General features: G+C 38.1%; 1 protein-coding gene across 2 annotated transcripts in view; it reads left to right on the plus strand.

Moving 5' to 3' along the window:
- The window catches only part of COL4A5 (collagen type IV alpha 5 chain), a 245,474-nt gene that overhangs the window by 203,940 nt on the left and 20,458 nt on the right, over nucleotides 1–21,076 (plus strand). The window contains exon 42 of one of the 2 annotated variants that reach the window (XM_055121721.1): nucleotides 7,217–7,359. In XM_055121721.1, the coding sequence (XP_054977696.1) occupies nucleotides 7,217–7,359 (143 nt within the window). The remainder of the gene's footprint in view (nucleotides 1–7,216; nucleotides 7,360–21,076) is intronic. The other variant, XM_055121720.1, reaches the window with a different exon arrangement.

A 21,076-nucleotide genomic window follows, 5' to 3' on the forward strand; every position in this document is an offset into this window, starting at 1 on the left:
TTTACTATATAAAACACATATATAATGTCTTTACTCAGGGCCACAGAGATAGTACATGGGTAAAGGCACTTGGATTGAATACAGCTGACCCTGGTTCAATACTCAGCACTACACGTGTTCCCCTGAGTCCTGCAGGAGTGATCCCTGAAGACAGAGTCAGGAGTAACCGTTGAATACCACCACGTGTAGCACAAAAGTTTTAAAAATAGTCTTTTCTCTATCACAGTAGAAATGACATCTGTACCTATATGTTCATTGCAGCACTGTTCACAATAGCCAAAATCTGGAACCAACCCAAGTGCCCTAAAACACATGACTGATTAAAGAAACTTTGGTACATCTACACAGTGGAATACTGTGCAGCTCTTAGGAGAGATGAATTCATGAAATTTGTTTATATTTGGATAGACATGGAGAGAATCATATTAAGTGAAATGAGTCAGGAAGAGATGGACAGACATAGAAGGACTACACTCGTTTGTGGAGTATAGAATAACGTCACATGAGGCTGACACCCAAGAACAGTAGATACAGGGGCCAAGAGGATTGCCCCATAGCTGAAAGCCTGCTTCATGAGCAGAGGGGAGAAGGCAGATGGAATAGGGAAGGGATCACTAAGAAAATGATGGCTGGAGGAATCAGTCAGGATGGGAGATGCATGCCGAAAGTAGATAATGGGCCAAACATATTACTTCTCAGTGTCTGTGTTGCAAGCCATAATGACCAAAAGTAGAGAGAGAGTATGGGGAATATTGTCTGCCATGGAGGCAGGGGGAGGGTGGGAAAGGGGGAGGTATAATGGGGATATTCGTAGTGGGGAATGTTCACTGGTAGAGGGATGAGTGTTTGATCATTGTGTGATTGTAACCCAAATACGAAAGCTTGTAACTATCTCACAGTGATTCAATAAATTTTTTTAAAAGTCTTCTCAAATTCTGAATTTGGTCAGAATTCTAACTGATTTAACTAGTTGTATGGCCATACTCTGCTAGATGTGTTGTCTTGAGCAAGTTTACTATATCTGAATTCAAAACCATTTACACAGACATAAGCCAGTTTTTTACCTTTTGCATTTCAAAATATATAATGTTTTAAATATTTTAATCAGAGGCAGTAATGTTAATGTTTAACATTAATATGATATGCCATCTTTTACATCATATAATGTACTTCTACTGTAACTTCTTGAGGAGTGTTTAAATTTTGCAAACTTTTGTGGTCTTTGTTTTATTTTGCACATGTCAGATTAACTATCACTGTCACTGTCATCCCATTGCTCATCGATTTGCTCAAGCAGGCACCAGTAACGTCTCTCATTGTGAGACTTATTGTTACTGTTTTTGGCATATCCAATACGCCACGGGTAGCTTGCCAGGCTCTGCTGGGCGGGGGTGATACTCCCGGTAGCTTGCCGGGCTCTCCGAGAGGGGCGGAGGAATCAAACATGGGTGGGCTGTGTGAAAGTTGAATGCCCTACTGCTGTGCAATCACTCTAGCCCCAGATAAACTATCAGGTAGATATTTTTAAAACTGAATGAACCAAAAAATTCTTGCAAGAGACTATCAAGCTTTCTAAGTGAGGAAACCTTAGAGATTGAATTGCTTAAAATATCATATATATAATTGTAGACTCAGAAATTAAAACTAGGTCTTCTAATTCTTAGGATCCAGTGCTCTAGCAAGACTTTTGCTTTCTGCCAATCCCATTATTTAGAAATTATAGCAAAACTGTAATAAAGGGAAATTGTATTCATAGTTAACATTAACCAGGAGATATCATTTTGTATAATTATCTTTTTACTTAATGATTCTTCTTTTACTAGTTAATAGACTGAAATATGTGTGTGTATTCACAGAACTATAAAAGTAAACAGGACATTTTTGGTGGTTTCTGGTGTAGAAATATCTTAAAGCACTCTTTTTCACTGATAGTTTTTGAATGATTCAATTCCCTTTTCAAGTTCAGTGGTTAACAAATACATATTGGACATTTGTCTCTGAGTAACGTACTACAAGTAAGTGCACAGAATAAAGTTTCTCAATAAATATCGGAAAAAGTTTTTTTAAAAAAATTTGGGAAAAAATAAGTAATTTTCAAAACAGACCAACATTAGAACTGTTGGTAATAGTCATTGTTTACTCATGTTTTTTGTGTTTTTTTTTCTTTTTTGCTTTTTGGGTCACACCCAGAACTGCACAGGGGTTACTTCTGACTCTGCACTCAGGAATTTCTCCTGGCAGTGCTCAAGGGACTATATGGGATGCTGGGAATCGAACCCAGGTCGGCCGCATGCAAGGCAAACGCCCTACCTGCTGTGCTATCGCTCCAGTCCCCTGTAGTCATGTTTTAAATTCTGTAATTAATTACCTATGATCTTTGTTCTTTTGTCTAATGGGGATTTTAAAGTCAATTATGCCTCATTGGGACTGTCTGAACAAATCAAGAAATTTGCACTTCATGTTTTTGCTAAGGGATGATAGAGATCAAAATAAATTTTCAGAAAACTCCTTTGTTAAACAAATGGGAGGCTGTCAGTGAAATGATACTCTTGCCAATTTATGCTCTGAGATGTTTTTAACTTTTAGAAAGCTGCAATAATGTTGTAATATGTCTCCATGGTGTTTTCCTTTTTTGATTTTTGAAAAGTAGCAGCTTATTTTCTAAAATAAGCTCTTTTTTAAAGATATGAATTCTTGTATTTCTATATGAATCTGTTTGTCTATGGTTTACTCTGTAGTATAAAGAAATGCTGGCAAAGCTAATTATTTAATTTGTGCTATAATGTGAACCAGTTCTAACTTGTAATTTTATTTTGTACTGTGTGATGTCTGATACTGCTAACATCGATCTTTGGGCTTTGGTGAACTCTGATCTTCCCAGATGTTCAAGGTTAGAACTCTTAGCTAGTTGATTCTTTGTTTTTTAATTCTTTGTATGTGTATACTAAGATAATGCACTTTTTGTTATGATTCAGAAGTCACTGAAGAGTGCTGATATATTCATACACAACTACTTGGGTATTTCACATTTTGGTGAAGTTAATGTGAGCCGTGGACTGGAGCGATAGCACAGTGGGTAGGGCATTTGCCTTGGCTGAGCAGGGTTTGTTTCCTCCATCCCTGTCAGAGAACCCGGCAAGCTACCAAGAGTATCCCATCCACATGGCAGAGCCTGGCAAGCTACCTGTGGTGTATTCAATATGCCAAAAACAGTAACAACAAGTCTCACAATGGAGACATTACAGTGCTATAGTGCTAACGTGAGCCATTTATAATCAAGTGTGAATTAATATTATGACATTGCAGTTTCAATTTTGGTAGTAATTAACCAGACATGTCATATTTCTAAATGTAAATGCTCTTATTTTCATCTTTAAGCAGAATGTTAGAGTTAGGCAAAAGGAAAGAATTAGAGAGAGAGAGGAGAGAGAGGAAAAGTACCTGCCATAGAAAGCTATCTGGGGTTTGAGGGGGGAACAATGGCAGAAGGGAAACTGGGGACACTGGTGGTGGGAAATATACACTGGTGAAGGGACGGGTGTTGGAACATTGTATTACTGAACCCCAACCATGAGCAACTCTGTAACTGTATCACACAGCGATTCAATTTAAAAAAAATTAAAAAATAATATTAGGGTTAGGATCTCTTCTCAACACATCAGTTTCTCTTACTCACATTTAGGAAAATTAATAAAAATTTCAAGGAATGAGCATATGTAAAACACACATAGCAATAGACTTTGGGCTTAATTTAGAAAGAAAGAATATATGTGGTTGGGGCTGGAGTGATAGCACAGCGGGTAGGGCGTTTGCCTTGCACGCGGCCGACCCAGGTTCAAATCCCAGCATCCCATATGGTCCCCTGAGCACCGCCAGGGGTAATTCCTGAGTGCATGAGCCAGGAATGACCCCTGTGCATTGCCGGGTGTGACCCAAAAAAAAAAAAAAAAGAATATATGTGGTTGGACAGGTAAAAATACATGCAGAAGTTGCACTATGTCCCATTTGTAGTTTTCACATATTAATTTCATTTTCTTGAAATTTTGTTTCCTAAGATTGCTCTGATTTCATAGAAAGTAATTATTGAGTGCTGTTAAATCTGTACGTCCTTTATTTCTTTAGAAAAATCAAATAAATTTTAGGGAATCTAGAACAGGAACTGCATTAATCACATGTTGATTTGCCATTGTTTCCATTTAATTGCAAAATAAATGCCCAAAATTTGAAGTTTTTCAAATTTATAATGGTATGATAGAGTAGTACACCATAAAATCACATGGAAATAGTTAAAGACTAAATATGGCCATTAAAATGTGTTCTCCATATCATGTATATCTTAAAGTTACACCACACAATTCATTGCAGCTTGCTACAGTGGATCCCTCTACAGCTAACCTCTTTTGTTTGTTGTTTTGGAGCATGTATTTGTTTGGTTTTAAAAGGAAATAAATACGGACATGGGCATAATCAGAGATTTATAGATCTGGTACCTAACATCACTTGTATCACTTGTCATCCCATTACTCATCGATTTGCTCGAGCGGGCACCAGTAATGTCTCCATTTGTCCCTGTCACGTGATAGTGTAGCCCAATGGCATCTGCTCGCTCCAGGAACACGAAGAGTCTCAAACCATTCATTCAGGGTCTTGACGAAGAAGTTTGACAATCTCGTAGGTGGGCAGCCAGGTTTTCTTTTGACATCCAGTGGTGTTAACTTGAGTTAACTACATAACTAGGAATATATAGGAAGGAATTACATAACTTGCAAAAGTAAATGCAAATTCCATGCTCAAATCTTTTAAAAAGAAAAAGCAGAACTTATGTAGACACAGTTTCTGGTCCCAAGATTTACCCCAAATGGTAGCATGCTTTCTTAGCCCATGGGAAGCAAATTCCTAGATGACACTGGCTGCAGTGTCCAGACAAATCTTCACATCAGCATAGTTTGTTTAAAATGAATTCAAAATTCAAACCACATCATAATTTTCTTAAAAGTAACAGAAAGTGCACTGGTTTAGTATTTTTAAGTCAAACTAGGAAACATTGTCTTTTTCTTAGCCATATAACTTAATTCTCCTGGTTATTAAAGTATTGTTTCTCTTATGTCACATCAAAGGTTCAAGTAAAAACATTTCTACCTCCATGGGAATTTGAAAAAAAATGCCTTAGCCTTATTTTAATTATGATGAAAATGCTATTAAAATAAGAGTAAAATAATGATACAAAATAATAATATTATGATAAAATTTAAACTTTTCACATTAATTCTTACATAACCTTCTTACTATGTGCCAGGCACTTAATGACTGCGAAGTCATTAAGACGTTATTTAATCTTTGAATAATATAATAAAGTAGTTCCTATATTATTGCTAATTCATTCTTATTTTAGATGAAATTTTATGGGACCTGTCTCTTGATAACCAGAATGGTTGGACTCTTTGGTGTTTAGGGTATTCATGGATATTTGGGGTTTGAAATTGAGGACTTGTGCAAGCAAAGTATGCACTCAACTCTTCTGAGCTACCTTTATTCTTTCCAGTTTAAAGAAGAAATTGAGACTAGATAAATTAATAAACTTGCTAAGTTTAAACACCTAATGGCTAATGCAACTGAGATTCTAACTCACTATTCTAATTTCAAAGTCCAGTGTTCATAATTGTTATATCTTGCTGCCTTATTACCAGGTAACCTTTGATTCTCGGTCTTGAATGTATTAGAAATGAAACTAAAGTCTGAGTTTTAGCTCATATCAGAAGATGACCTTTTTCCATATGTAAGCATGAGCTGAGTATTCTAAATTCATAGGCATATATGTCTTTCAAAAAATATGTTTTCCACTTTTTTGTTTAAATCAATGGGAAAATAAGATTATCTGAAAAAAGAAAGTGAAAAGATCCATAATTATTTTTTAACAATGAACTAAATTATTCTCAACCTCAGTCACTGCTTCTCATTCAACAATGAAGTATCATGTAATTCTCTCCTCGTGACAAAAGAGGTAACCAGTGATAATATTTCCTAGTTGCTTAATGAACATGATATTTTCATTTTGAAAGAAGAGCCTGAATACTGTATAAGGAAAAGAGCTTAACAAAGCCTCACTTTAAAATGTGGAAAGGATGTGCCTATTGAAGGATAACATGAGAAAGGTATGGGGTGACAATGATTGTTTCATCCTGACCCTGATTCACAAATGCACCTAGGTTAAAGTACATAGAACTGCACATCAAAATAAAGTCAGTTTTACTGTATGATCATTTAAAATAAAACATACATTATTTTATTTCTAAAGTATAAGCACAATTCTTTATTTTTCTCAAAAAAATTTAAAAGTAAAAAATATATTTTCAAAGAAATTCAAACATACTGTATGGAATCAATAAATTTTAGGCTTGGAAGTATCTCCATGTATTAGGTATGTCATTAAAATGATTTTAAATAGTTACCTTACTTAAATAAGTATCTTAATCGCATACTAAGAAAACTATAAGTAATTGCTTATGTATAAAATGTTGTTTTATTTTAGAATAAGACAAACTGCTTGAATCTGAGCACTTTCTAGCTATGATTCTTAAATAACTGGGCCAGACCTGGCAGCATTAGCCTCAGACACATATTTATCATCAGGAAAGTTGTTAGAATGCACATTCTTCAGTCCCTCTCCTGCCTGCAGTATCCACCCTAAGGATGGATCCCAGAATCTGTTTTAACGAGCTCTCCTGTGGCATGTCTCACTTTGAGAAAAGTACCCTGTGGTGTCTGTCTTATTTTAACTTAAATCAAACAGGAATTACAGATACAATTTTTATTTTAATGTTGTTAGTTCTTCCTTTATATGTGAACTTACAGGATTTAATATACCAACAAAGAGAAACCTAAAAGTGTCTGCAAGCCTATGTTAATAACAAATGCATAATTCAATCCAATTAAATCAAATAAATTATAGATGCAATCTTTATTTTAATGCCCCGAGTTCTTCCTTTACATGTAAACTTATTGGATTTAAATAGTGAAATATAAGTGAAAAGTATAATGGTCTGCAAGCTTGTGTTAACAACAAATATATAATCCAATTATTTTAGAGTATAGATCTATATAGTTTAGTCTGGATTTTCTTTTCTATACAGTAACTATTTAGATGACTGATATTTTTAAAGCATTAATTTTTTGCTAGAACCTTTATGACTTACTGAAATGTGGTCATTTGTCTGGTGTTATAAAGGTCAACCAGGTCCAGAAGGTCCTCGTGGTCTCCCTGGAAATGGAGGTATTAAGGGAGAGAAAGGAAACCCAGGCCAACCTGGGCAACCTGGTTTGCCTGGCTTGAAAGGAGATCAAGGACCACCAGGACTCCAGGTAGGAGATGAGGGTACTTATTTGATGAAAGAGGGCTGTGATTATTAGCTACAGAATAAAGATTTCAAGCTGTATTATTTTTATCAGCATTCAGTGTTCAGATTTCTAAACCTACTTCACTGGTCAGTAAATAGGTAAGTGGGACTGGAGCGATAGCACAGCAGGTAGGGTGTTTGCTTTGCACGCGGCTGACCCGGGTACGATTCCTAGCATCCCACCCATATGGTCCCCCAAACACTGCCAGGAGTCATTCCTGAGTGCATGAGCCAGGAGTAACCCCTATCGAACATCTGCTGTGACCCGAAAAGCAAAAAAAAAAGTAGATAAGTATCCTGTCCTATTCCAACTAAAGGGACTTTTTTATATTATAAAGCGTTCCTCAAAAGATACTTCACCTGAAGTGTTTGGTGTGTACACTTACATTTTGGAAACATTTATTTTCCTAAAAGAAAATTCAGTAAAAGTAAAAGATATATCGCCCTTTATAAATACCAGAGAATTTCATGTAGTTAAGTCCACCCATGAGGAAGTAATTATAGTGAGTGCAGATATCTTTAGACTTTGAAATTAAATAGTTTAAAATTTCATCTTCACTGAATACTTCTGCTTTTTGTTTATGAGGAACGCAAATACTCTCTGTGTTTTGTTTTCACCTTTAAAAAGGAGAATAACATATCTCCAATCTATATTTATGCACTTTTCAAATTTGTTTGAGTGACCCAGGAAAACACATTCTTCTTCATTAATAATCAAAATTCTTCCATTAAATCAGAAATATTGTTCTAAGTTTTGGCAACTTACACAGAGAGGGTTCAGTCTTTAAACCCAGACGACTATTTTATAGTAGGGGAAAATCATATAAAGAAATGGACCTAAAAGCTTAGTTTTTTTAGGTGCACATTAAAGCAATTTTAATAATTTTTCTCCCAAACTGAGCCATTCTCCATATTTCTTTTTTATTGATTTATTTATTTTTAATTAGTGAGTTACAAGAGGGTACAGTTACAGATTCACACATTTTCGTGCTTCTTTTTCCCTCATGCAATATTTGAGAGCCCATCACTCCACCAGTGTCCATTTTCCGTCACCAATGAACCCAGTATCCCTCCCACCTCCCAGCCCCATCCCCCCACCCCACTACGCCTCCGTGGCAGGGAATTCCAATTTGATATCTCTCTTTCCTTTTGGGTGTTGTGGTTTGCAATAGGGGTATTGAGTGGTCATCCTGTTCAGTCTCTAGTCTACTTTCAGCACACATCTCCCTTTCCGTGCAGGATCTCCAATCACATATTACTTGGTGATCCCCTCTTTATCTGGGATGACTTTGCCCCAGCGTGTGAGGCCAGCTTCCAAACTATTGAGCCAACCTCCTGGTATTATATACTACTATTCTTGGGTATTAGTCTCCTACTCTGTTGTTCTATATTCCACAGATGAGTGCAATCTTTCTATGTCTGTCTCTCTCTTTCTCACTCATTTCACTTAGCATGATACTTTCCATGTTGATCCACTTATATGCAAAGTTCATGACTTCATCCTTTCTAACAGCTGCATAGTATTTCATTGTATAGATGCACCAAAGTTTCTTTAACCAGTCATCTGTTCTCAGGAACTCGGGTTTTTTCCAGATTCTGGCTATTGTAAACAGTGCTGTGATGAACATATAAGTGCAGATGTCATTTCGACTATACTTTTTTGTTTCTCCAGTATATATTCCCAGAAGTGGTATTGCTGGGTCAAATGGAAGCTGAATTTCTAATTTTTTGAGAATCGTCCATATTGTTTTCCAAAGGGGCTGGACCAGTCGGCATTCCCACCAGCAGTGTAAAAGGGTCCTTTTCTCCCCACATCCTCTCCAACAGCGGTTGATTTTGTTCTTTTGGATATGTGCCATTCTCTGTGGTGTGAGGTGGTATCTCATGGTTGTTTTGATTTGCATCTCCCTGATGATTATTGATGCAGAGCATTTTTTTCATGTGCCTTTTGGCCATTCATATCTCTTCCTTGGAAAAGTTTCTGTTCATTTCTTCGGCCCATTTTCTGATGGGGTTGGATGTTTTCTTCTTGTAGAGTTCAACCAGTGCTTTATATGCCCTTGATATCAACCCTTTATCGTATGAGTATTGGGTGATTATCCTTTCCCATTCTGTATTCTGCTCACTGTGTCTTTTGTGGTGCAGAAGCTTCTTAGTTCAATATAGTCCCATTTGTTTATCTCTGTTTCTACTTGATTGCTTAGTTCTGTGTCATCTTTGAAGATACCTTTAGCTTCAATATCGTGAAGGGTTTTGCTGACCTTGTCTTCGCTGTACCTTGTGGATCGTGGTCTAATATTGAGGTCTTTAATCCATTTTGATCTGATTTTTGTGCATGGTGTCAGGTCGAGGTCTAAGTCCATTCTTTTGCATGTGGTTGTCCAGTTATGCCAGCACCATTTGTTAAAGAGGCTTTCCTTGCTCCACTTCACATTTCTTGCCCACTTATCAAAGATTTGATGATCATACATTGGGGTTGTATGTAGGTATATTCCGCTCTGTTCCATTGGTCTGTGGCTCTGCCTTTGTTCCAGTACCATGCTGTTTTAATGACTACCGCTTTTTAGTAAATTTTAAGGTTGGGGAGGGTGATGCCTCCCATCATCTTTTTCCCAAGAATTGTTTTAGCTCTGCTTGGGCGTTTATTGTCCCATATGAATTTCAGGATTGCTTGATCCATTTCTTCGAAGAATGTCATGGGTATCCTTATAGGGATCGCGTTAAATCTGTATAATGCTTTGGGAAGTATTGCCATTTTGTCAATGTTGATTCTCCCTATCCATGAGCAGGGTATATGTTACCATTTCCTCATGTCCTCTTTTATTTCATGGAGTAGCATTTTATAGTTTTCTTTGGAGAGGTCCTTTACTTCTTTAGTTAAGCTGATTCCAAGGTATTTGATTTTCTGGGGCACAATTGTGAATGGGATTGCTTTTTTCATGTCCCTTTCCTATGTCTCATTGTTTGCATATAGGAAAGCCATGGATTTTTGGGTATTAATGGTATAGCCTGCGACTTTACTGTACAGATCAATTGTTTCTAAGAGTTTCTTACTAGAGCTTTTAGGCTTCTCTACCTATAGTATCAAATCGTCTGCGAATAGTGAGAGCTTGATTTCTTCCTTTCCTATCTCAATCCTCTTAATATTTTTTTCTTGCCTAACGGCTATTGCTAGTACATCCAATACTATATTCAAGAGAAGTGGTGAGAGTGGGCATCCTTGTCTTGTCCCTGATCTTAGAGGAAAGGCCCTTAGTTTTTCCCCCATTGATGATAATGCTTGCCATAGGTTCATGGTAGATGGCTTTGACTATCTTGAGTAAAATTCCTCCAAAACCAATTTTGGTGAGAGTTTTTATTATGAACAGATGTTGGATCCTGTCAAATGCTTTCTCTGCATCTATTGATATAATCATATGGTTTTTATCTTTATTTTTGTTGATATGATGGATTATGTTGATTGATTTCCGAATGTTAAGCCATCCTTGCATCCCCGGGATGAATCCCATATGGTAATGTTGTATGATCTTTTTGATGAGTTATTGAATTCTGTTTGCTAGTATTTTGTTGAGGATCTTCGCATCGGTGTTCATCAGGGATATTGGTCTATAGTTTTCTTTGTTAGTGGTGTCTTTGTTTGATTTTGGTATTAGGGAGATATGTGCCTTATAGAAACTGTTTGGGAGGGTTCCTGTCTTTTAAATTTCTTGGAAAAGCTTGAGGAGAACTAGCAATAAGTCTTCTTTAAATGTTTGGAAGAATTCACCAGTGAATCCGTCTGGACCTGGGCTTTTGTTTTAGGGGAGACTTTTGAATACAGTTTCGATTTCCTTGATATTTATGGGCCTATTCATGTATTTCAAGTCTTCTTGGTTCAGTCTTGTGAGATTGTACGAATCAAGGGATTTGTCCATTTCTTTTAGGTTCTCTTGTTTTGTGGCATACAGACTTTCAAAGTAGTCTCTGATGATCTTTTGAATCTCCTTGGTTTCTGTTGTGGTGTCCCCCTTTTCATTTCTGATTCGGTTTATTAGGGTTTTCTCTCTCTTTCTTTGTGAGTCTTGCCAGCGTTTTGTCAATCTTATTTATTTTCTCAAAGAACAAGTTCTTTGTTTCATTGATCTTTTGGATTGTTTTTTGAGTTTCCATGTCGTTGATTTCTGCTCTAAGTTTTATTATTTCTTTCCTTCGATCTGGTTTGGGTTCCTTTTGCTGGTCCTCTTCTAAGATCTTGAGCTGTGAAGTCAAGCTATCTATGTAGGCCCTTTCTTTCTTCCTGAGGAAAGCTTGCAGAGCTATAAAATTTCCCCTTAACACGGCTTTAGCTGCGTCCCATAGGTTCTAGTAGCTTGTGTCTTCATTCTCATTTCTTTCAAGGTATTTTTTGATTTCTTCCTTGATTTCCTTCGTGATCCACTCATTGTTCAATAGTGAGTTGTTTAATTTCCAAGTTTTTGATTCGGTTCTCCACGTCTTTGTGTGATTAACTTCCATCTTCAGTGCATCATGGTCTGAAAAGTTAGTTGATACAATTTCTATCTTAATTGTACCAACTATTAAGGTATAATTTGTGACCCAGAACATGGTCTATTTTGGAAAATGTTCTGTGCATGCTGGAAAAGACTGTGTGTTCTTTCTTTTTGGGGTGTATAGCCCTGTATAGGTCTATTAGCCCTGTCTCCTCCATTTCTTCCTTCAGAGCCATTGTTTCCTTGCTGAATGTTGTTCTTGTCGATCTGTCCAGAGGTGATAAGGCAGTGTTGAAGTATCCAACTACTATCATGGTGCTAGTTAGGTCCTCCTTAAATTCTGTTAGGAGTTCTTTTAAGTATTTAGCTGGTCATCCATTTGGTGCATATATGCTTAATAGTGTGATTTCTTCCTGTTGTACATATCCCTTGATGAATAGAGAATGACCTTCGCTTTGCCTTCTGATCTTTTTCCGCCTGAAATCTATATTGTCGGATACTCATATGGCCACCCCCGCTATTTTGAGGGAGTTGTTTGCTTGCAGGACTGTTTTCCATCCTTTGATTTTGAGTGTGTGTTTGTTCTGACTATTCAGATGTGTTTCTTGTAGGCAGCAGAAAGTTGGGTTTAGTTTCAGAATCCATTTTGCCACTCTGTGCCTCTTGATTGGTGCATTTAGACCATTAACATTAAGAGAAATTATTGTCATGGGATTTTGTGCCATTTTTTCTGTAGGGTTTGTTGTTTTTGTAGGTTCTTTCCTTGTCTTATAGTAGCCCTTTGAGTCCTTCTTTTAAATTTGGTCTTGAGTCTATGAAGTTCCTGAGCTGTTGTTTCTCCGTGAAATAGTGTATGGTTCCTTCAAGTTTAACTGAGAGTTTAGGTGGGTAAAGTATTCTTGGTGACGCGTTCATTTCATTAAATTTTTTCACTATATCCCACCATTGTCTTCGGGCTTGGAAGGTTTCTTCTGATAGGTCTGCTGTGAATCTAAGGGGTGCTCCTTTGTATATGATTTCCTTCTTTGGTCTTGCTGCTTGCAGTATTGTGTCTCTATCCACGGCATCCATCATTCTGACTATGATATGCGTTGGGGATTTTTTATTTGGGTCCCTTTTAGCTGGCATCCTTCGGACTCCTTGGATCTGGATGCTGGCAATTTCTAGCTCTGGGAATTTCTTAGTAGTGATGTCTTTAATTGCGTTTTTTCATTGGGATTGGTTCCCTGTGCTTCTGGTACTCTAATGATTCTTATGTTGTTTCTCTTGAGGTCATCACCTAGGACTCTAATTCTTTCTAGAGCCATTTTGAGGTCTTTTGCCAGTATTTGTTGTTGCCTATATGCATTCTGTATCTTGTCTTCAAGCTCACTTATTCTGTCTTCGGCTGTAGTCATTCTATTATTGAGGGCTCCTACTGAGTTTTTTATTTCATCTACTGATTCTTCTAATTGTGTCACTTCTGTTCGTAGCTTTGAAACTTCTGCTCTCATTTCTTCCTGGATTATCTTGGTGGACAGTTCCAATGCTGCATCCATATCCTCCCTTAATTTATTGGATGTCTGTTCCATAGTTGCTTTGAGTTCATCAACCATCTTCACGATTTCCTCTCTGAATTCTTTATCTGAGAGAAGGTTGTATTTCTGGGAAGTCACTTCTGAAGTTACTGAGATCCTCCCTTCCATCTCTCCTGGTGGTGGGGATTTCCGCTGTTTCTTCATGTTGTTATGGGCTTTACTATCAGGCTTTCTCCTTAGCTTGAGAGGGGCCTCAACTGAAGACCATGGGACTATGATCTTTTTACAAAGGACTTTATGTGCAGCTTGATGTGTTCACTGACAGTTTTTGTGAAATTAGGATAGGCTAGGCTAGTTGACTATTAACATATAGTGACTAAGATGACCAGGGTATTCTTCAGAGGAATAGATTGTATCGATTGTGACCAAAGCACGTTGCATGGAATGGTAGAAATAACTGTGGCCACTCCAGAAGCAGACCACACCCCCTTTTTAGGCCACACCCCCTGGCATGTGGACACGCCCCTAACAACCTGAGCAAGAGAGGAGGAGAGGGTCAATGCAGGCAGCGAGGTGACTGAGAGGCGCGAGGCGGGTCTTGGTGCTTCAGAGCCCCAGACCCAGGCAGGGGGGGGGGAGCGATTGGAGTGCTTCTTGACACGGGGCGGTGACTCAGAGGGAAAGTCCCGGTTACCTGGAGAAGAGGGAGGGGTCAGGGCTGCCACGAGGTGACTGAGAGGCTAGAGTCGGGTCTCGGGGCTTCAGAGCCCCAGACCCCGGCGGGGGCGATCAGAGAGTTCCTGGACACATGGCCAGTTTTTATTTTTTCAGTTAGTTTATTTTTTGTTTTTTAATGAATCACCATGAGATATAGTTACAGACTTACAAAGGTTCGTGATTATGTCTCAGTCATACAATGATCGAGTATCCACCCCTCCACCAGTGCCCCCTCTCTACCACCAATGTTCCCAGTAATCCTCCCGCCACCCATACCCTGTCCCCCTGCCCCCTGCCTCTGTGGCAGTCACAGTCCCTTTTACTCTCTCTCTCTCTCCTTTTCGGTGTTATGATTTGCAATAGAGCTAGTAAGGGCCATCATGTTTGTCTGTAGTCTATTTTTAGCACACGGCTTTCTGTAATTAAACATCTCCTCCCATATTGTCACTGTTATTCTATACAAGTAGACTAAAATTTTAATTCTGTATTTATTGTCTCTATTCATTCCCTTCCTCATTCATTTCGTATGTACTCTAGTTCACATGTCTCTTTGCATAATCAAGATTTACCGATACAGTATCTTATAAATCTCATATTATTGAATTCATTTCACTTTATTTTTCTTTTGCATAAGTTCTCACATGTATGCTTTTCTAAATTTTTATTTAGAAATGACATTTCCATCTATCCTGTCTCTTTACCACTAATCACTTAACTACATGTAAGATTTCCTAAGATTGAAATGTAGGCAGAACTCTCCAGACATTGGAGAGTTCTAAAAGCATCTTTAAGGATGAAAGAGCACTGACCATGCAAGTGGAAGCAAACTTAAATAAATGTGACTACATCAAACTAAGAAGCTTCTGCACTTCAAAACAAACAGTGACCAAAATACAGAAGAGCCCACAGAATTGGAAAGAATATTTACCCAATATCCATCTGATAAGGGATTAATATCCAGGATATACAAGATACTTGTAGAATTGTACATAAAAAAAACCTCAACCCCATCAAAAAATGGGGAGAAGAAATGAACAGAAGTTTCCTCAAAAAAGAAATAAAATGGCCAAAAGGCACATGAAAAAGTGTTCCCAATCGCTAGCCATCAGGGAGATGCAAATCAGAACAACGATGAGATATCATCTCACACCACAGAGAATGACACACATTGGAAAGAACAAAAGCAACCAGTGCTGCATTGCATGTGGGGGAAAAGGGACGCTCTTCCACTGCTGGTGGGAATGCAGACTGGTCCAGCCTTTCTGGAAAACAATATGGAAAGTCCTTCAAAAACTAGAAATTGAGCTTCCATATAACCCCGCAACACCACTTCTGGGAATAAATCCTGATGATACAAAAAAGCACAGTTAAATTGACATTTGTACCTATAAGTTTATTGCAGCACTGTTCACAATAGCCAAAATCTGGAAACAACCCGAGTGCCCTAGAACACATGACTGGTTAAAGAAACTATGGTACATCTACACAATGGAATACTATGCAGCTCTTAGGAGAGATGAAGTCATGAAAGTTGCTTATAAATGGATAGACATGGAGAGAATCATGCTAAGTGAAATGAGTCAGAAAGAGAGGGACAGACATAGAAGGACTGCAGAAGGACTGTACTCATTTGTGGAGTATAGAATAACATCACATGGTGCTGACACCCAAGGACAGTAGATACAAGGGCCAGGAGGATTGCCCCATACCTGGAAGACTGCTTCATGAGCGGAGAAGAGAAAGCAGATGTAATAAAGAAGAGATCACTAAAAAATTGATGGCTGGAGGAATCAGTTTGGATGGGAGATGTGTGCTGAAAGCAAATAACGGACCAAACATGATGACCTATCAGTGTATGTGTTGCAAGCAATAATACCCAAAAGCAGAGAGAGAGAGTATGTATGAAGAATATTGTCTGCCATGGAGGCAGGGGGAAGCTCAGAAAGGGGGAGTATACTGGGGATATTATGTGGTGGGGATTGTGCACTGCTGGAGGGATGGGTGTTTGATTATTGTGTCATTGTAACCCAAACATGAAAGCTTGTAACTATCTCACATGTTTCAATAAAATTTAAAAGAAAAAGATTTTCTAAGATTAAAGATATTTTTATGCTATAGTTCAGTTGGCAGCTTCGGGAAAATTAACATCAAGTTATTATTAACTTGTATTAATTAGAATATATAATTTTCCCACATATTCTAATTGTATTAATTGATTCTGTCATATCTTTTTTTAAATTCTTTTATTGATTCACCATGTGGAAAGTTACAAAGCTTTCAGGTTTAAGTCTCAGTTATACAATGCTCAAACAACCATCCCTTCACCAGTGCACATATTCCACCACCAAGAATCAAGATATACCTCCCCCTTCCCCCCACCTCCCCAGACCCCCAACCCGCATGTGTAACTGGTAAATTTCACTTTACTTTCATTTTACTTTGATTACATTCAATATTTCAACAAAAAATTCACTATTATTTATTTGGAGTTTCTCCCCCCTAAAGTCGATCTGCTGAAAAGAAAGCATTTGGTAATTTGTTTTCCATTGCTGAAAATGAAGAGATATGAGATCAGGAGGCCGCACTAGCAGCAGCATAGTTTTTGGATTACTGTAATTTAGTATTTTAGTAACTAAGTCCAGAGAAATGACTGTCAGGAATCGCAACATTATAAGCTTGTACCTCTCAGCTACTTTATATTCCACATATGAGTGCAATCTTTCTATATCTGTCTCTTTCTTTCTGACTCATTTCACTCAGCATGATACTTTCCATGTTGATCCACTTATATGCAAATTTCATGACTTCATGTTTTCTGACAGCTACATAGTATTCCATTGTGTAAATATACCAGAGTTTCTTTAGCCAATCATCTGTTTTTGGGCACTATGGTTTTTTCCATATTGTGGCTATTGTAAACAGAGCGGCAATGAACATGGAAATGCAGATGTCATCTCTACTATACCTTTTTGCCTCTCCCTGATATATTCCCAGGAGTGGTATTGCTGGGTCAAATGGGAGCTCAATTTCTTACTTTTTGAGAATCATCCATATTGTTTTCCAAAAGGGCTGAACCAGTCGGCATTATCTCCCCACATCCCCGCCAACACCGGTTGCTTTTGTTTTTTGGGATGTGGGCCAGTCTCTGTGGTGTGAGATGATATCTCATTGTTGTTTTGATCTGCATCTCCCTGATGATTAGTGATGTTGAACATTTTCTCATGTGCCACTCAGCCATTCGGATTTCTTCTTTAGAAAAGTTTCTGTTCATTTCATCAACCCATTTTTTGATCAGGTTGGCGGTTTTCTTCTTGTGGAGTTCAACCAGTGCATTGTATATCCTTGTTATCAACCCTTTATCGGATGAGTACTGCATAAATATCCTTTCCCATTCTGTGGATTGTCTTTGTATTTTGGTCACTGTTTCTTTTGAGTTGCAGAAGCTTCTTAGTTTGAGATAGTCCCATTTATTTATCTTTGTTTTCACTTGCTTGGCCTGTGGCATGTCAGCTTTGAAGATACCTTTGGCTTCAATGTCGTGGAGGGTTTTGCCGACCTTATATTCAATGTACCTTAGGGATTCTGGTCTGATGTTGAGGTCTTTAATCCATTTTGATCTGATTTTTGTACATGGTGATAGATGGAGGTCTAAGCCCATTTTTTTTGCATGTAGCCGTCCAGTTTTGCCAGCACAATTTGTTAAACATGCTTTCCTTGCTCCACTTCACATTTATTGCTCCATTATGAAAGATTAGATGATCATATATTTGGGGGTGTATGTCAGAGTATTCAACCCTGTTCCATTGGTCTGCAGCTCTGCCTTTGTTCCAGTACCAGGCTGTTTTAATGACTACCGCTTTGTAGTAGAGTTGGAAGTTGGGGAGGTTGATTCCTCCCATTTTCTTTTTCCCAAGGATTGCTTTAGCTATTCGTGGGGGCTTATTGTTCCATATGAATTTCAGGAGCACTTGCTCCATTTCTTTGAAGAATGTCAAGGGTATCCCTATAGGGATCACATTGAATTTGTACAATGCTTTGGGGAGAATTGCCATTTTGACAATATTAATTCTTCCAATCCATGAGCAGGGGATGTCTTTCCGTTTCCTTGTGTCCTCTTTTATTTCCTGAAGTAGTGTTTTATAGTTTTCATTATACAAGTCCTTTACCTCTTTTGTTAAGCTGATTCCGAGGTACTTGATTTTTTGAGGCGCAATTGTGAATGGGATTGCTTTTCTCAGGTCACTTTCTTCTCTCTCATTATTTGCATATAGGAAAGCCATGGACTTTTGGGTATTGATTCTGTAGCCTGCAACTTTACTATACGAGTCTATTGTTTCTAGGAGTTTCTTGGTAGAGGTTTTAGGGTTCTCTAGGTATAGTATCATATCATCTGCAAATAGTGAGAGCTTGATTTCTTCCTTTCCTACCTGAATGCCCTTAATCTCTTTCTTGCGTAATCGCTATTGCAAGTACTTCCAGTACTATATTGAACAGAAGTGGAGAGAGTGGGCATCCTTTTCTCGTCCCTGTTCTCAGAGGGAAGGCTCTTAGTTTTTCCCCATTGAGGACAGTGCTTGCCATATGCTTGTGATAAATGGCTTTGACTATATTGAGGAAGGTTCCTTCTGTACCCATTTTGGCGAGTGTTTTCATCATAAACGGATGCTGGATCTTGTCAAATGCTTTCTCTGCATCTATTGATATGATTATATGATTTTTATCTTTTCTTTTGTTGATATGATGGATTATGTTGATTGATTTCCGGATGTTAAACCATCCTTGCATCCCCGGGATGAATCCCACTTGGTCGTGGTGTATGATCTTTTTGATGAGTTGTTGAATTCTATTTGCTAATATTTTGTTAAGAATCTTCGCATCTGTGTTCATCAGGGATATTGGCCTGTAGTTTTCTTTTTTTGTGGTGTCTTTGTTTGCTTTTGGTATTAGGGAGATATGAGCCTCATAGAAACTGTTTGGGAGGGTTTCTGTTTGTTCAGTTTCCTGGAAGAGCTTGAGAAGGACTGGCAAAAGGTCCTCTTTAAATGTTTGGAAGAACTCGCTAGTGAATCCGTCTGGACCTGGGCTTTTGTTTTTGAGAAGATTTTTGATTACCATTTCAATTTCCTTGATGTTAATTAGACTATTCAGGTACTCCTGGTCTTCTTGGTTCAGCCTTGGGAGATTATAAGAGTCGAGGAATTTATCCATTTCTTCTAGGTTCTCTTGTTTCGTGGCATACAGATTTTCAAAGTAGTCTCTGATGATCTTTTGAATTTCATTGTTTTGTGTTGTGATGTCCCCCTTTTCATTTCTGATTCGGCTTATAAGGGTTCTCTCTCTCTCTTTCTTTGTGAGTCTTGCTAGTGGTTTATCAATCTTGTTTATTTTCTCAAAGAACCAGCTCTTGGTTTCATTGATCTTTTGGATTGCCTTTTGGGTTTCCATGTCGTTAATTTCTGCTCTAAGTTTTATTATCTCTTTCCTTCTGCCTGGTTTTGGCTCCTTTTGTTGGTCCTTTTCTAAGGCGTTGAGCTGTGAAGTCAAGTTATTTACGTTGGCCCTTTCTTCCTTCCTGAGATATGCTTGCAGAGCTATAAATTTTCCCCTTAAAATGGCTTTAGCTGCGTCCCACAGGTTCTGGTAGCTCATGTCTTGATTCTCATTTGTTTCTAAGTACCTTTTGATTTCTTCCTTGATTTCCTTCCTGACCCACTCATTGTTCAATATCGAGCTATTTAATTTCCAGGTGTTTGATTTGGTTTTCTGCATCTGTCCATGATTCAGTTTTATCTTCAGTGCATCATGGTCTGAATAGATAGCTGGTACAATACCTATCTTGTTGATTCTGTTGAGGTATGCTGTGTGGCGCAGCACATGGTCTATTCTGGAAAATGTTCCATGTGCACTGGAAAATAATGTGTATTCCTTTTTTGGGGGATATAAAGCCCTGTATAGATCTGTTAGCCATCTCTCTTCTATTTCTTCCTTCAAAGCCAGTATTTCCTTGGTGAGTTTTAATCTTCTTGATCTGTCCAGAGGAGACAGTGCGGTGTTGAAGTCTCCAACTACTATTGTGTTGCTCGAGATGTCCTTCTTAAGGTCTCTTAGCAGCTGTTGTAGTTATTTAGCTGGTCCCTTATTGGCTGCGTAGACATTTAGGAGTGTGATTTCTTCCTGATGTACACATCCCGTGATTAATAAAAAGTGGCCTTCACTATCCCTTCTAATCTTTTTCAACCTGAAGTCTATGTTGTCCGATACTAGTAAAGCCACCCCAGCTTTCTTGAGGGAGTTGTTTGCTTGCAGGATTGTTTTCTATCCTTTGACTTTGAGTCTGTGTTTGTTCTGGCTATTCATATGTGTTTCTTGCAGGCAGCAGAATGTTGGGTTGAGTCTTTGAAACCATTTTGCCAATCTGTCTCTTAATTGGTGAATTCAGAACATTGACATTAAGGGAGTTATTGTTATGGGATTTTGTGTCATCTTTGTGCAAGGGTTTGTTGTGCTTGTAGGGGTTGTTCTTGTCTTACAATAGCCCCATTAGTCCTTCTTTTAGGTTTGGTTTTGAGTCTATGAAGTTCCTGATCTGTTGTTTATCCCCAAAGTCGTGTATGATTCCTTCTAGTTTGAATGAGAGTTTGGCTGGATAAAGTATTCTTGGTGAAGCGTTGATTTCATTGAGTTTTTTCACTATATCCCACCATTGCCTTCGAACTTGGTGGGTTTCCTCTGATAGATCTGCTGTGAGTCTAAGGGGTGCTCCTTTCTATTCGATTTCCTTCTTGGACCTTGCTGCTTGCAGTATTTTGTCTCTCTGGATGATGTCCATAATTGTAACTATGATATGTCTTGGGGTTTTTCTGTTAGGATTTCTTTTAGCTGGCACTCTTCGGGCGCCTTGAATCTGGATGCCCGCATTGTCCAGCTGTGGGAAGTTTTCCGCAATGATTTGTTTGACTGTGTCTTTTTCATTGGGGTT

This window comes from Sorex araneus, chromosome X, assembly GCF_027595985.1.
Source record: "Sorex araneus isolate mSorAra2 chromosome X, mSorAra2.pri, whole genome shotgun sequence".
Classification (NCBI taxonomy): Eukaryota; Metazoa; Chordata; class Mammalia; order Eulipotyphla; family Soricidae; genus Sorex; species Sorex araneus.